We start from the raw sequence: 15,308 nt of genomic DNA, 5'->3' as shown, positions 1-15,308 counted from the left end.
CTCTTCTTTTGCCAGGCTCTGGCTAGAGAGCTCAGAAAGCTTTCCAAGTGGATATAACTTTATTGACTGTTAAGAGAACAACCCACATCACACTGCCAGCCTGGTAGCCAGACACAGGGGAGGCATTGGGAATGATACCTTCCAGAGGATCCTTCCCTTTGGCCTTGGTTCTTGCATACCCTTCTAGGCACAGACCTTTTGGCTGCTGTTTTGAATTTTGGCCTGGTCTGTTTCAAGGAGGGAGCTGGTGGGCTGAGCAACCCTTCCCTAGTCCTTGCTCGCTCATTGCCCTGATCAGCCCCTCCTGCTTCCTTGTCACAGCCTCCTCTGGACTCCAGATGAGAATGTTGTAACCTAGGAGAGGGAGAAAGACCTTACTGTTCTCAGCCTCGCCAGGTACTTCTGGGCTGGCCCCCAAGAAGCTCAGGTCTCCTGAAGCCAGACAAGGTTGGTTAGAAGTCTTGGCCAGCAAGGCATCTGGTCACTATTTGTGGGCTGATCAAGTGGGAGAGCTGAGGTCAGCACCTCTTCTCACTAAGCTGGGGCAGGAGACCCTTAGTGTACTCACCCATTGCAGAGGCCAACGTATCCCCCATGGGATTAAACTTGTTTAGCTGCAAAGAAGACAAGAAAAGGTGAAGGTGATAGAAAAGAAGGGTGCCCAGGGCCTTCTGGAATCCCTACCCCCAACATGACCCAGGCCTCACCGAGATAATGCCAGAGCAGTCTGGGTCAAAAAGCTGACATATCATCTTCCCTGAGCTCCCATCAAATAAATCAATCGTCCGAGATTCGTGAGGGTTGAAACCTGCAAAATTGGGGTCTGGATAGCGACCCACCACGATGAGGTCATAACGAGGGTGCCACGTTGCCTGGGAGAGGACAGGATGGTGATCAGAGAGAACAGAACCCTGGACCCTCAATAGGCACAGCACTCATGGTCCATTTGATGGAGATAAGACAGACAGACATGGCAAGTCATGTACATGGTGGATAATCCAAAGCTGGTTTTCACCAACTGCCTGGAACATTTTGGGCCTGGCCTTCTCCCTCTGCTGTGAGTTGGTGTGTAGTAAGGATATACAAACGACTTTTAGCCAAACCACTAGAGAAGGGGGGGGAGGGCAGGGTTTACTGCCATCAAACTTGTAGTAAAGAGAAATGTTTTGGACCAATTAAGACAGTGCTGAATCTAGAATTAGATTAAATCTAGAATCCCTGTACGAACAAAGACATAAAGTCTAAGAGTGGCTGGAAGAGCAGGAGTAGGAATGGTTAAAACAGGAAGGCTTCATAAATCAAATGTGAAGGGGAAAGAATTTCACAGAGAAAGGAGAAATGGTGTGCATAAGGCTAGAAGCAAATCACCGGTTATGGGCAGATTTGCTTGCTGGAATGGCAAGCACAAGCTGAGATGGAGCAGATCGGGAAAAGACCCATCTGGTCAAAGGGCCCTGAGATATGCTCAAGGAAGCTTAGATTTGACCTGAATTGGCCAACAGCCCCCACGGACTTGAGAGAAAGGGAGTAAGACAATCCAAAAATTGCTCCAAAGAGGCTCTCAATGGTCTGAAGAAGTGCCAACCTAAAACCATGAGGGCCTGGGCTAGGGTTGTGGACATGGCAGGCAAAGGGCCAAACTCATGTTTCAGAGAAAAATCTGCCAAGCATCAGGGGAGGGCCAAGAGGGGTTACCCAGAACTCCCTCCCTGAGAGCCTAGGGGACCAGAAAGAGTGGGACTGGGCTAAGCGACTGTGCACAGGAGACCACAAACTTCCTTTTAGATAGTGCAAGACTTCTGAGAAGGGCCAGGACTGGAGAGAGCAGAGTCCTCTGCATGACAGTACCTAAGTAATAAATGAAACCAGGATCCTGAAAGATGCCCGCATTTGACAAGAAAGTAAGAGTAGTTAGCCAGGAGAAAATAAGAACGTACAGGATCATGCAAGTCAAGGAGTAGTTGGCCAAAGACAGGGTTCCAGAAGGATGGCATTTTTTGGTTGTCATGGCAGATCTGACCAGATCCTTGGCACTGGATTGTTTCCTAGGCTAAACACCTCTAGCTACTCACCTTGATGGGCGTGAGGTGCTGGAAGTGGCGATGAGGGTGGGGAATCAGGTGCTGGGGACACGCCCAATGGGAGGCAGAATACACCCGGATCTCACTGTGCTGGTCTGTGGTCAGGAGTTTGGCCCCATCTGGACTGAAATAAGCTGGACAAGTGCAGGAGAAGCCTGTGTCTTCAAGGAGCCTCCTCAGTGCTGGGCCTGTGCATCCCCAGACTGCTTCTCTCTCTCCGTTCTACCCCATCCCCAAGAGCCAGGCCCAGTACCAGTGTGGAAATTGTGAAGAAGCACTCTGGGAACTTCCCAAGAGCTGGCTGGAGTGGCTGGGAAGCTCCTAGAATGCAGGGCTTATCTCATGCCATAAAGCCCTAAGAATGGCTACCATCCTTGCAGAATGGGAGGGGGCTCCCAGCTCCCTCCCTCTCATACCTGCATTGACAGCACGCTCGTGAGGCATCAGGTGGACGAAGGAAGACTTCCCTCTGACCTGGCGCAGATCCCAGATTTTCACTGTTTGGTCCACTGAGGCTGTGGCCAGCAACCAGTCACAGAGAGGATTCAGAGCTACATGGGTCACCTTCTTTTTGTGAAGCTTGAGATTCCAGATCTGCAGAGAAGGGCTCAGCTCAGGTAGAGGACAATAAGGATGGAAAAGGGAGTAAGGCTGGGATTCTGAGTTCTGGGAACAAACCTCTTTGCCATCCATGTTCATCAAGACCACACTGCCCGAACTATCTCCTGTGACCACCACGCGGCTTTTGGCAGACACATCCACACTGGTGTACCAGTAGCTGGAGGGAGAAATAGGATCAAGTTTCTTCCCCATGTGTTTGAAGTCAGAAACACAAAGCCCCAAGCACTGCAGGAGCACTGGGATGTGGCAGATTGGCCAGGACTAAGCATGTGATGCTGCTGCTGCGCTGGTACTGCCGGTGGTCAGTGTGGGTCCTGGAGGCAGCTCCCCAATTGGGGCTGCATGGGGGCTCCATAGTGTAAGGTAGCCCCCTCCCCACTCCCATGGCAGAAGGAAAGCCAAGAATAGGAGCCTCAAACTCAGGGGATCAGGTACCAGTCCTCCTAGAGCTCTGATAAGAGGACAGAGGCCCTGGAGGCCCTAACCTGCTCCTTGGCTCTTCTGAATACTTTGGCCAGGGGCAGTTAAGGAAAGGGGAGATCTTGCTGCCCACCAAAAACTCTGCTTAATTTTCCCCGGAAAAGTCTCCACTGAACCCTCAAACCCTTAGGGCTAGGTCCCATTCCTCACTGCTCCCACTCTGCCACAGTTGGGTAAGAGTCACAGTAGGGACCTGAGAAACTGAGGCTGCAGCCCTCTGGTAGGTCCTGACCTGTCAACCCCAGTAGGGCAGTGATCCATAATGTGGAAGTCAAGAACCATACACAGTGCTTGTTTAGCTTCTTGCCCCTAGAGAGACTAAAGTGTTTTATGCACATGAACCTCCTCTGGATGGACTATGAAAATAGGATCTGTGACAGGCCTAGAACTCAAGCCTCTAGCTCTAGCCCCTGTTCACTGTTTCTCAAGTCAGACAGGCAGGACAGTTAGCCTCATCCCCAAGTCTTGATTGAGAGGAACAGGGATGTCTCCAGCCACCTCCTCTAGGACAATTCAACCTACCAAGCAAAGACTCGCCACAGAGTCCTGGTCCCTGAAGGAGCCACTCACGTGGGAAAGACTAAGGGAGCCAGCCAGAGCAGGAAAATGGCAGTAGTATTCTCTCTACCCCAGAAGAAGGGAAAAAGGATCTAGGTGCTCCCTTTGGGTCTTAGAAGCCCCTTTGCTTTGATGGTTTGGTTGCTTACTCCCAGCTGTTTGTGCTGGTGAAGACTCTGATTGTGTTGCCCAGGAAGTCCTTCAGGCTGGTGGTCCCCACCATCGAGGAAACAAACAGCTGGTTGGTATTGAGAGGGTTAAACTTCATCCCTGTGATGCTCCCTCCAGCTCCAATCTGAAAGAAGAAAAGCTGGGTGATCAGGAGGAACTGCTGATCCTTCTGGTGTCTACAGAAAAGACAGCCAACATCAGCAGAGACCGGAAGTTCACAAGCCAAGAAAGTTCACTCAGAATAGCTTTGGCTTCAGGGGCTACAGCTGGACTGGAAAGACGGTTGTGAGGAACACTGCCTTGCTCCTTCCACTGAGCCTTTCTGCCTTTCCTAACCTTCCCCAAGCTGCCCAGGCCAACCCAGCCCACTCAGAGACAGCTTACCTGGCATCCTCACTGACACACTATACCTAGCCGACTCCTCTCAGGAGAGGGCGAGCTACTGTTCCTTGGCTACTAGAGAGACTAGGATCCCCTTTGTCGAAAGGGCGCACTTGGGGGCAGAGCTCAGAGCAGTGGTATCAAACGGCACCCAGGCAGCAGCATATGGACTTAGAAAACCACATACTAACATTATCTGTTTTGTTATTTTTATTCTGTTAAACATTTCCTAACTCCATGTGAATATGGTTCAGGACATACTTGGGAGTTTTGCTGGCTGGCTTCAAGTCTGAGACCTCTCTGCTGTAGACTGGACTCAGCAGGAGTAAGACACCCTAAGCTAGGCCCAGCTCCATTAATCACTAGTCATGCAGCCTCAGGCCAGAGTCAGTTTCCTCATCTGTCCAGCCTGGTAGGATGGTTGTGCCAACCAATGGAGTGAATGGATAGGAGTGAAGATCAAAAGGCCCTGTTAGGACCCTTTCTGCCTCTCCCAGCCGGTCACGTGGGTCAATGTGGCCAGCTCCCACGGTTCCATAAGACTGAATCAATAATCTGCTTAGGATAGGAAAGGGCTGGAGAAAAAAGTGGGGTAGAAGAAAAGGAAAAAGCATTTATTAAGCACCTACTATGGGCCAGCCACTGTGCACTTTACAGACAGCATCTCATTTGATCCCTTCAAGATAGGGGCTGTTAACTATCTCCACATTATGGTTAAGGAAACGGGCAGAAATTGGGTAACTGCCAGAGCTAGTTAGTATCTGAGGTCGGACTGAAACTCGGTGCTAAGTTAAATCCAAGCCCAGTGTCCTGTCCAATCTGCTGGGCCACCCAGCGGTGCAGTGACCTGATAGGGGACCATCCTCTAAGCTCTGGTCATACCTGTCCCCTTCTCTAGGGCCTGAATAATACAAAGTCACAGGGGCATGGTCAGATGTTGAAATTTGGAATGAAATGAGCACTGCTGCTCCCAGGCTAGATTGAAAAAAAAAAGAAAAGGAGAGTATCCTTCAGAAAAGGATGTCCCTGGTGCTGGGGCTAGTTCCTTGAAGGATAACCTTTGGAAGCCGTGTCCTCACTGGGAAGGAGACAGGCTTCTCCTGGCCCCAGACACTGAGTGCACTGAGGCTCTAGAGAAAGAGAAAGAGAGACAGGGGAGAGAAAAGATGGAAACCTGGGAATGGTGAGTGAGATCCCCAGAGTCTCAGGTTGAGAAGCCACCTCCCACCAGGTCCCCTGATCCCTATACTAGAGCCTGTACCTCTAGAAACTGCTAAGCACATACTCCCCAGGTGAGATCTAGGGTGAGATCTAAGGTGAGATCTGAGATCATTTTCTTCTCTGCTGAGCTGAGATTTTATCTCATTCCCAAAGAGCTCATTTACTCTTGGGTAACTTCCCCATGTCGGTTTACATAAATGTTTGCATAAATGGGTTTACTCACTGAGACCTTAATTTGTATACCAAGCATTTAGTGAGAAGGAGCTAAATTGTAAAGTAAGCTAATTCCCCATCCCCAGGTTCACAGAAAGTGGCTTTTACTCTGAACTCCTAAAAGAAGAGGAGGAGGGAGGCTGGGGTTGGGGCGCTCCTTTAGGGGGTTCAGAATAAATTGTTATTTGACGTGTGGTAGATACAGTCCTAGGCCAATACTCCAACTGGGCTGGCTGTGTGCTGCTTGAGCCACCCCAGCTAAACTACTTATTAGCTCCCCTTGTTGTAGCCAAAGGTGGAAATCCTCCTTGGAGATGGGCCAGATCCTCCATCAGATATCTACCCGTGCCACATGCAAGGTAAACAGTCTACATTAGATAGTCTATCATGTGGAAGCTTGCTTGCAGGAATATTTTCACACTAATTCCTGGTTGTTTCTCTGGAAAGAATAGGGATTTTTTTTTTAACTTAGCACTGGAATTTTAGTTGTGGTTCTGGAGTTTCATGGTATTTTTTGTCTCAAGCTTGTCCACGGTCTTTTTCTAAAACTCAGTGGTTCAGGAGTGACAGGCTCCGGTCTCCACCCTAAAGTGGAAGAGGGCTGGGGCTGCACCCCTTGTACCCAGGAAGGGAAGGAGCAGACATGGGCCAGCTCCAGTGCTTCAGTCTCAGCTTGGATCTAGGATTACAACTGCCTACTACTTAGACACGGGTCATCTAGGGCAGAGGTGTCCAACTCAGGCCCAAATGCCACCCCAAACTCTAGAGTACAAGTACAGCAAGAACCAGATTCAACTAGGAAATAGTTACCAAAATAAATACAAATACAACATAGATAATGTTACTTTGTGGTTTTCTAAGATTTCTCTGGCCTGCAGGGATTTGTTTCTATTGGAACCTGATACCTCAGTTCTAGGGGGTATGGTACATGCTTCTAGGTGTTCAGAAGAAAAGCCACTTTCTCTGATCACTACTTAACAATCTGCTTCCTCTCTCCAGCTTAGCGTCCAAGCACCCAACCTTGGTACACAAAAACAAGCCAGTGAGTGGGGCTGTCTGCTCTTAGCAGTCTCTAGGGCTGCAGGTGGCAATCAGAGGACGTGTTGGGGGGCAAGTTTCTACAAGTATCTGCCTGGCTTATAGACCCTTTCCTCACTTTCTCTTCTCCAGTGGCCCTGTCCAGTGCAGGCCTACCACCCTACAAATGCAAACCCTCTTATGACAAACTAAAGAGCTTCCCTTCCCCTTCCCAGATCCTGCTCTGCACGCCAGGACTCATCTGTTCTATTTAGTGAGCAAATGCCATATGGGAGCAACCTTAGGTTATTTTTCCTAAGGCAAAGCCGCTCAAACATCTGAATCCTTCTTGGTGTTTCCAGGGCTTCCCAAAGTATGATGCTTGCTTGATTACCAGAAGCCAGTATAGGTTTTTAAATACTAACGTCCCCAAGTTAATACTTTGTCACATCCACCAGCCCAGGCACCTTCAATACACAATCTCTTTTTGAGGAGGGGCCTGTCATTGGTTTTTTTCCCCCAATCCAAGGAGCTAATCCAGTACTGAAGAAATCCTCCCCCACATCCCTCACACATCCGAGAAGCCAGAAGGTGGGACAAGGGCAAAAACATTCAAAGCTGAGCCCAGGAACTCACCCCTTTAATGAAATAGTTTTTGTCCAGTACTTCATAGTCCCAGAGGATGATGTCTCCACCCTTGGAGCCCACAGCCAGGGTGCTGGGATGAGTTGGGTGCCATTCTAGGCACGTTGTTCTTCGGTCAAAGGGACTAGCTGTGCGGAAAAGTCGGTAAGAGTCCAAAGAGTGCAAAAAGGCCTTCTGAAGACACTGGGGGCAGAGAGAACAGAAGCGGGGCTCAGACATTCACATCCACAGCCTGTTCCAAGCACACCCCATGGTTACAATTGCCTGTTGTGGCTGTCACAGCTGCTGACCACGGTACAGTCCATCTCCTCTACCTCTAGACAGCTATTTACCTGGGATTATGACTAGGAAGATAGTCATCCCCTGCTGGAGAGTACAAAACAGTCTGGTACAGGTGGGACAGAGTCCTACCCTCCCTAATAGGCTGGTTACTTGGATCAGGGTACTTAGAACCACTCCAAGTAAGAACCATCTGACCATGCCCTCTACATACAACTACCTCAACCAGTCCATCCCCTAACATTAGCGGGAAATTTGTCACAATAGCAGCTAAGGGCCTTTTCCTTTTAGCGCTCATTTTCAATCGAGATCTCACCTGCTGGAAAAATGCCCAAGGTGCTCTGCCCAGCTTCTGTTGGTGGTGAGCCCAAATTATGCTATAACGGTTTTCTCTTTGGCTGGCCAACTCAGGATGTTTCCAGCCTGAAACATTATCCTGTGTGCCCGAGCCTGCCAAGCAGAAGAGATAAATGTTTCCCCCTTCACCCCAAACTATCATCAGCTCTTTAACACAAAGAAAAAGATGCTGATTTTGCTTCTGAAAGCAGCAAAAAAGGAGGGAGTGGGACTTCAATACAAACGCTGCTGTTTCCTCAAGCACCCTGGTCTCTCAGGTCTTCAGCCTCAGTTCCCAAGGCTTGCACCTCACTGTGCCTCAGCCACACACAGGAATGCTCAGGTGATCACCCCAAACTACCTCCATGACACAATTCCCAAATTCAGCTGAGATGAAGTTTCTTATCTTTCCATCTCTGTCTCTCAACTAAACTTATTCATCTTTCCTGTCGGTCACTCCATCCAGTTCTAGCCTCACCTTCTGTTCTTCAGTCTCAAACCTATAAGCAATTCAATCATACCCTGCCCTCTATTCTCAAATCCCTCTGCCCTCTTGTTGCTCCAAATCTGAACCCTGGCTTATCCCCACCATTTGCCTTCACTGGAAGTCACATAACCGTGCTGACTGGGTCTGCCACAGACTTGCTATCTAATCACAACTGGGGACTTGGTGCTGCAGAGATGTCCTTTCATTCTGGCCTGAATGACCACTGCATTCCCCAGACTAGATGTTACAAACCATGTCCCTCTACTCCCCGCCTCTTCTCTCCTAGGACCTTGGCCCCCTACTTTACAGAGAACAATAAAGACGTGAGCTGATAGCATGTAGGGATGTTAGGGTCAAGTCAAAGTTAAAGGGGGGGGGAGGGGTCAGGAGGATAAAGAAGTGCTTGGGGAGTCTGCCGCTCTTGCAGGAAAGAGTAAGCCAGGAAATAGGAAAAATCTGCAGATGGGAGAGGAGAATCACTGGGGAACAGTGAGATCAAGCGAACTGGCAGCAGGGTTGGCCTTGGCAAGGACCATCTTTTCATTAAAGAGAATGGGGATGACTTCCAAGAGTTATGGGGTGGGGGGATAAGGGAGTTCGCCACACAGCCCAACTGGGTGTCATCTAAACATGCAGCACATCCCAAACTGAACTGTCTTCCCCCTCTCAACCCCTAAAAACACCCACTAACTGGGGTGGAGTGCACTGCTCTTTTCCCCCTCTATGCTATCCCACTTGGTAATTAATTCCCAAAGGCTCAGTTATCATCTCTATATAGATCTATTACAGAGTTATCCAGCCCTGACATCTTTCCTGACTTATAGTCTCTTGTCACCAATTACCTATTGGAAAGCTTGAAATGAATGACCTATAGATATCTCAAACTCATCATATCCAAAACAGAACTCTTTTCTCCCAACCTCTCCCCCTACCCAATTATCCTCAGGGGTACCACCTCCTCCCAGCCACCCAGACTCCTAACCTTTGTGTTATTCTTGACACCTCGTAAGTCCCATCTTTTGTCATCTTGTTTCTACATTCAAGATGTCTCTCCTCTATGCCCCTTCCTTCCATTTACACAACTACAGACTCCACCCCCACCCCCACTGCCTCATACCTAGACAATTTCAAAAGCTTGGTCTCCCTGACTCGTCTATCCCCATTCCAGTCCATCCTCCTCTCAGCTGCCAAAGTGATCTTCCCAAAGTACTATCTACTCAAAAACTCCAACAGCTTCCTATAACCAGGATCAAATATAAACTCCTATTTGGCTTTTAAAAGCCTTCATGACCTTGATGTTTTTTCTTTTAAATCTTTTTATATTTTCTTCCTCTCTAATGACTTTCATCAAGCAAACTAGCTTTCCTATTATTCCTTTCAAAGGACACTCTATCTCCTGACTTCTTGTGCCTTTTCCTGCCTAGAATGATATCTCTCATCTCAAGATAAAGTTAATAAATGTTTGTTAACTCAATGACCTCCTCCAGACTTCCTGATTTCTGTTGAGGGCCCACTATTCTCCCAACCACTAATGACTGATTCACCCTCAGTTATCTGTGACTTTTCTCCGTCCCTCATCTGCTGCAAAGCTCAGTTGATTCCACTTACATCATCTCTGGCACCTGTTTCCCTCCAGCCTGCTAATTGGTTTCCCTGCACCCATTCTCTTTCTTTCTCCCATCCCTCCTGTTCTATACACTTATCTAACCTTCCTAAAGCACAGGTCTGATCAAGTCACTCCTTTCCTCAGCAATCTTCAAGACTTCCTCACTGGCTGTAGGACATAATACAAATTTTTCAGCCGGCCACTGAAAACCCTTCACAGCCTGGCTCCAACCTATGTTTCTTTTTCTTCTATTTTTTTCCCCTCCCTAAACTGACAAGCAATTTGAGGTTATACACGTACAGTAATGCAAAATATTTCTCTATCAGTCATTCCAACCTATCTTTCAAAGCTCATGGAACTACTCCCCTTCACTCACTACGTTCTAGCCAAATGTGGTTTCACAAATAAAAAACTGTCTCCCTCTTACAAGCTTTTGCAAGGCTGTTCCCTCATTCTTGAGAATCTATTCTCTAACAAAGGTTTTCAAGCTTTTTGGTCGAGGACCCCTCCCCCTAGGCTTTTGTTTATGTGAATTACTTATCCTACTACAAAATTAAACGTCTAAGTATGATGGAAATAGCTTTGACCTTCCTAACGCCTTGGGGGCCCCCAGACCTAACACCACCGGCCCTGTCTAGGCCTCATCCCCTTCATGTGTAAAACGAGGGGGCTGGACTGGAAGCCGCCGGGGTGCTTTGGGGCGGCTCCGACCCCTCCTCGGGCTGCTGGCTCGGCAATAGTCTCCCTGAAGTCGGCTGCTCTCCCAGGTCATCCCGCTTCTGCTCCGGGGCCCACGTGGTGTGCAACCTCCCCCTCCCCCGCAGGAGAGTGGAAGCTCGCCCAGGGCAGCGAGGAGCTGCTTCGGGTTTGGTCTCCAGGGCCCCCTGCAGGCCCGCCCTTCCGGCTCCCATCCCCCAGCACTGAGCTGGAGTCAGCCCCAGGGGTTGGGGAGGGAGGGTCTGCGATACCCCGGACTGGCGGCCGGCATCTGCGGTTGGGGCTCCGCACACACCGCCTCTTGGCCCGGGGAGGCTCCAGGGCTGGCGCGCTCCTCTTGCTCTGGCCCGGCGGTCGCTTGGAAGCCATCCTGCCTGAGCCCGGAGAGCGAGTGAGGAGAGGAGCGAGGCCCTGGGCAGCGGGTGCTGGCCGGGCTGGACCGGGCTCCCCCGGAAAGCCCTCAGCTACCGCCACTCGCCCGCAGTCCCGATTCACGCGCGCCCCGCTCGAACTGACTTCCGCCTCTGGTCCCGCCCCCTTCCTCCGGAGGCTCAGCCACTTCCGGGGGTCAGGGGCGGTGCGGGGAGGGCGGCGAACCGGAAAAGGCAAATAGCTAGGCCTAAGGACGATCTGCGCACTGCGGGGCTCAGCGACCAGTGTAGGCCAGGAATCAAGATGGCGCTCGGCGCGTTTCGTCAGCGACCCTGAAGCCGCTTCAGGCGCGCCCATTGCCAGGCCTAAGTAAAACCATAAGATCATCAGCCAATCCGAACATCGATTCCTATTCTGAGGCTTCTAATTGGTGAAAAAGCCTTCCTCTGCTTGAGGATTGGCTGATTCGTCCGGGCGTTGCCGCGGAGGGTGGGTTTACGAGGGAGTCGTCTCTTTGCTACCATGGTAACAGCGGCCGCGAGTCTTGGTCTCTCCAGCGTTGGCCAGAGCTGGTGGAGCTCTGGACCGAGTATGTGCGGCTGCCGCCGCTGCTACCTGTCCGAGGATCGGGGTCCTGGGTGTGGTCCTTCTGTTCAGCAGCCTCAGGTTCCGGCCTGACAGGTTCTTCAGAACCAAGAGGGGAGGGGGGCCGCCGGGAAGAGGAGCGAGGCTCCCTCACGCCATGAGCCTGGCTGTGGAGCCCTGGCCGGGCGAGGCCGCCCCCAAAGGGCATGGACTTGAGCGCGGCCACCCGAAAGTGTAAGCTGCCTAAAGACCCGGCTTGTGCATTGAAAAGAGTGCGAGATCTGGAGCCAGAAGTCCTGGCCCCAAAGCCTATCCCCGACACTCCCTGCGAGACCGGGCCAGGCCCTTAACTGGGCTGGACCCCTGCTTTCTCTTGGGCAAATTGAGGGAGTTGGACCAGATGTCCTGTCCAGCACTACATCCATGCTCCTCGAAGCCTGGGAAACCCTTTGCCTTTTTACACCCAGCACCAAGCACACAGAAGGTGCTTAATAAATGCTTGGGAGGCAGAGAATCGCAGTTAGGATCGCAGATTTAAAGCTGGAAGGGACCTTAGCAGCTGCACAGACATCTGCCAACAAATATTTATTAAGCGCTTAACGTGCTGAAGGTGGGGGATAACAAGAAAGGAAAAGAGAGTGCCTGCTCTCCAGCAGCTCACAACTGAATGGGGGAGACAGTTGGAAAACAAGTATGTTCAAACAAGCAGGCAGGATATAGTGAGGATAATCAATAGAGGGGAGAGGCTGGTATTGAGGCTTCCTGTAGCATTCTGAAGCTCAACATTCTTCTTGGCTTGAGATTGTACCTTGATGGAGAATGCTGTCTCCACCTGTTCACTTCCTGGGCCACCTTAAATTCTACCCAGAGGGTCTGCTCCGCATTGCAGAAGCTCTGGAATGTCTGGGGGTAGGGAACGATCCTAACCCCACCCTAGAGTTTCATACAAACAGTCCCCCAAAAGACTGTTACAGAGCAGGTCAACATTGAAGTCAGAGGAAGGGAGGGATTTCCAAATGGAGCCCTAGTATCTATCACCTATGTGGTCCTTTTGTACCCATCAGTCAACATATGTTTGCTTATCACCTTCTCTGTGCCCTGCACCGTGAGGGATAGAAACATAAGGTTAAAGAGCTACAATGTAGTTGGGAAGAAGGAAATCAATTTGATTCAACAAATGTTCATTTGGTATGCAGAGCACTAGGCTGTGCGCTAGGGGAGATGCAGGTTCCATGTATTTGATCCTGGGGGTAATAGGAGAAGAAGATTTGAAGTGGTCATATCTATACTTTAGAAAAATCACTTTAGCAGCTGAACAGAGGATGTTTTAAATTAGGAAGAGACTTGAAGCAGGAAGACCAACTAGAAGGTTATTGCCGTAGTTCAAGCAAGAGGTGATAAATGAATTAGGGTTGTGGCTGTTTGAGCAAAGGAAAAGATGACAAGATTTGGCAGTGGACTGGATATATGGGGTCTAAGCAAGCAGTCAAGGATGACAATGAATTTTAAAGCCCGGGTGACCGTGAGGATAATGGTATCCTCAACAGTTGGGGGAATTTGGAAAGAGAGGAGAGTTTGAGGAAGAAGAGAATAAGTTTTGTTTTGGACACGTTGAATTTGAGATGTGTATGGGACGAGAGATTCAAGATAGATAACCAAAAGGTAGTTGGTGATGCAGAACTATATAGATCAGGGGAGAGACCAGGACTAGATCTACAGATCCGGGAATTTCAGGATCTTGAGAGGAATGAATCACACAATGAAAGCAGTGACTGAGGAAGGAGTCCTGTCTCTGATTCCAATGGGCACAAATACTAATTCCAGAAGGAATCGAGGAATTGTTAACAGAAGGCTTTCAGGACACAGGACACATTTTCATCCCTGTTGCTGTTAAAGAGCAAGAGCTTTGGGAGAGAAAGGCACATTTTGTCTGAGAACAGGATTTGGATTCTTGGATGAGAGCTTTACATACATGGAGGGTAAGCTTCAGAATAATAAAAATAACAAGCATAATAAAAATGAATAAAATAAATAAAAATAATAAACAAAAACAGTAAAACCCGACTAGGACTGGTAAGAATGTAATTGCGTAAAGTCTTGCAAATCTAATCATAAGGGCTTTAAAAATTGAAAAGGCAAGGGTAGGGATAAAATCGTGTGTGTATCTACCAAGCTAGATAAAGACTAGCTACTATGTAGATGGAAGAATAAAAGCAGAAATGCCCAGAAATTTATAGGGGACAAAATCCCAGAAAGCAATGAAATCCGTGGCCTTAGATAACTATATACAAACATACAAAATACAGGTTACAAGGTGTATTACAGATACTAATGCTGAGGGGTGGAGAATCTGATCTTATTTCACTGAGACTTGGTGGGATGACTGACTCAGATATGGCTGTAGAAAAAAATTTCTTATTCTGAAGAAAGATATTAGATAATAAGAAGGAGAGGGAAGAGTGTTGTATATTAAGAATGTATATTCATGAGGAAATCTAGGAACCATTTCGGTCAATATCTGGATAAAGATCAACAGATGCAAAACCAAAATCAATACTGTCATCAGGGGGTATTCCAGACCACCTGGAAAGAACAAGGAACTAGATGAGGAGTTCGGGAAAGTGATCACCTATCTGATGTGGTCACATGATAGAATAGTGATGGGGGGGCTTCAATTATCTGGACAGATGGTAGAGCTCTCTCTCTGCCCAAGACAGAAGAGTTCATAATTGATTGACATGCCATAATAATACGATACTATCATCCTTCAAAAGGTGAAAAGATCAATGAGAAAAACTTCTGTTCTAGATGAGATTCTCCCCAAAAGGAGAAATTGGTTTTCTGAGTTGGGACTAATGAACCTTGATGGGGAGATTGACCACTTCATCTTGGAACTTGTGATGGAGGAGACAAAGGCCTGGCATAGTAGGGCATTTACACTAGATTTGGGATCTCACATCCTGTCATTCTTCAGGGGGAAGTCAGTCCAGGGCAGGGTAGAATGCTCTTGAGAAGGGAGATTTTGAAGAGACAAAAAGAAACAATTCTGAAGAGGAGGGGAAGGGGAGTATCTAAAGAGACATGCCTTTGTGGTTGCTCAGGGAACTCATAAATTAACCTAGATTTTTAAAAGACACCTATAGAAGACTGTAGGAAGAACCAATGATGGAATCAATTCCAAGGTATGGCAGAGTCCAGTAGGAATAAGAATCAGGAGTGCTAAAACTCAGAATGAGCTAAGGCTGCTAAAGCAAGGGAAACACAGCATAAGGGATTTTAAAACGTGCAATATTAAAAGAAAAAGGATCAAAGAATACACCATTCACTAACTGAAGACCAAAGAAGACGGCTGAGCCGCACCTGTTCCTTGTTTTCTCTGCCAAGGGGACTGATCTTTGGCCTGGAAAGGACAGAATAAAAATAGCTAATGGGAGTTGATACCCAAGATAAGCAGAAATAGCTGGAGAGGACCTTCAGTGAGTTAGTTCAAGTTACCCAGACCAGGTTGAGGACATTCTCGGTTACAGAATGGACTGCA

The 15,308-nt window shown here is 48.6% G+C and overlaps 1 protein-coding gene across 1 annotated transcript; it reads right to left on the bottom strand.

Annotated features, from left to right (window-relative positions):
- Nucleotides 1–40: 40 nt before the first annotated feature.
- DDB2 (damage specific DNA binding protein 2) lies at nt 41–11,546 on the bottom strand. Its single transcript, XM_036763241.1, has 10 exons — nt 11,065–11,546; nt 7,984–8,117; nt 7,380–7,571; nt 3,890–4,035; nt 2,760–2,859; nt 2,498–2,675; nt 2,073–2,215; nt 708–872; nt 569–614; nt 41–354 (listed from the first exon to the last, which is right to left on the bottom strand). The coding sequence occupies exons 1-10, from the start codon at nt 11,540–11,542 to the stop codon at nt 233–235; spliced, it is 1,704 nt and encodes a 567-aa protein (XP_036619136.1). The 5' UTR covers nt 11,543–11,546; the 3' UTR covers nt 41–232.
- Between the last annotated feature and the right edge of the window lie 3,762 nt (nt 11,547–15,308).

This window comes from Trichosurus vulpecula, chromosome 6 (assembly GCF_011100635.1).
Source record: "Trichosurus vulpecula isolate mTriVul1 chromosome 6, mTriVul1.pri, whole genome shotgun sequence".
Classification (NCBI taxonomy): domain Eukaryota; kingdom Metazoa; phylum Chordata; class Mammalia; order Diprotodontia; family Phalangeridae; genus Trichosurus; species Trichosurus vulpecula.
This window is presented reverse-complemented; position numbering and strand designations above follow the sequence as displayed.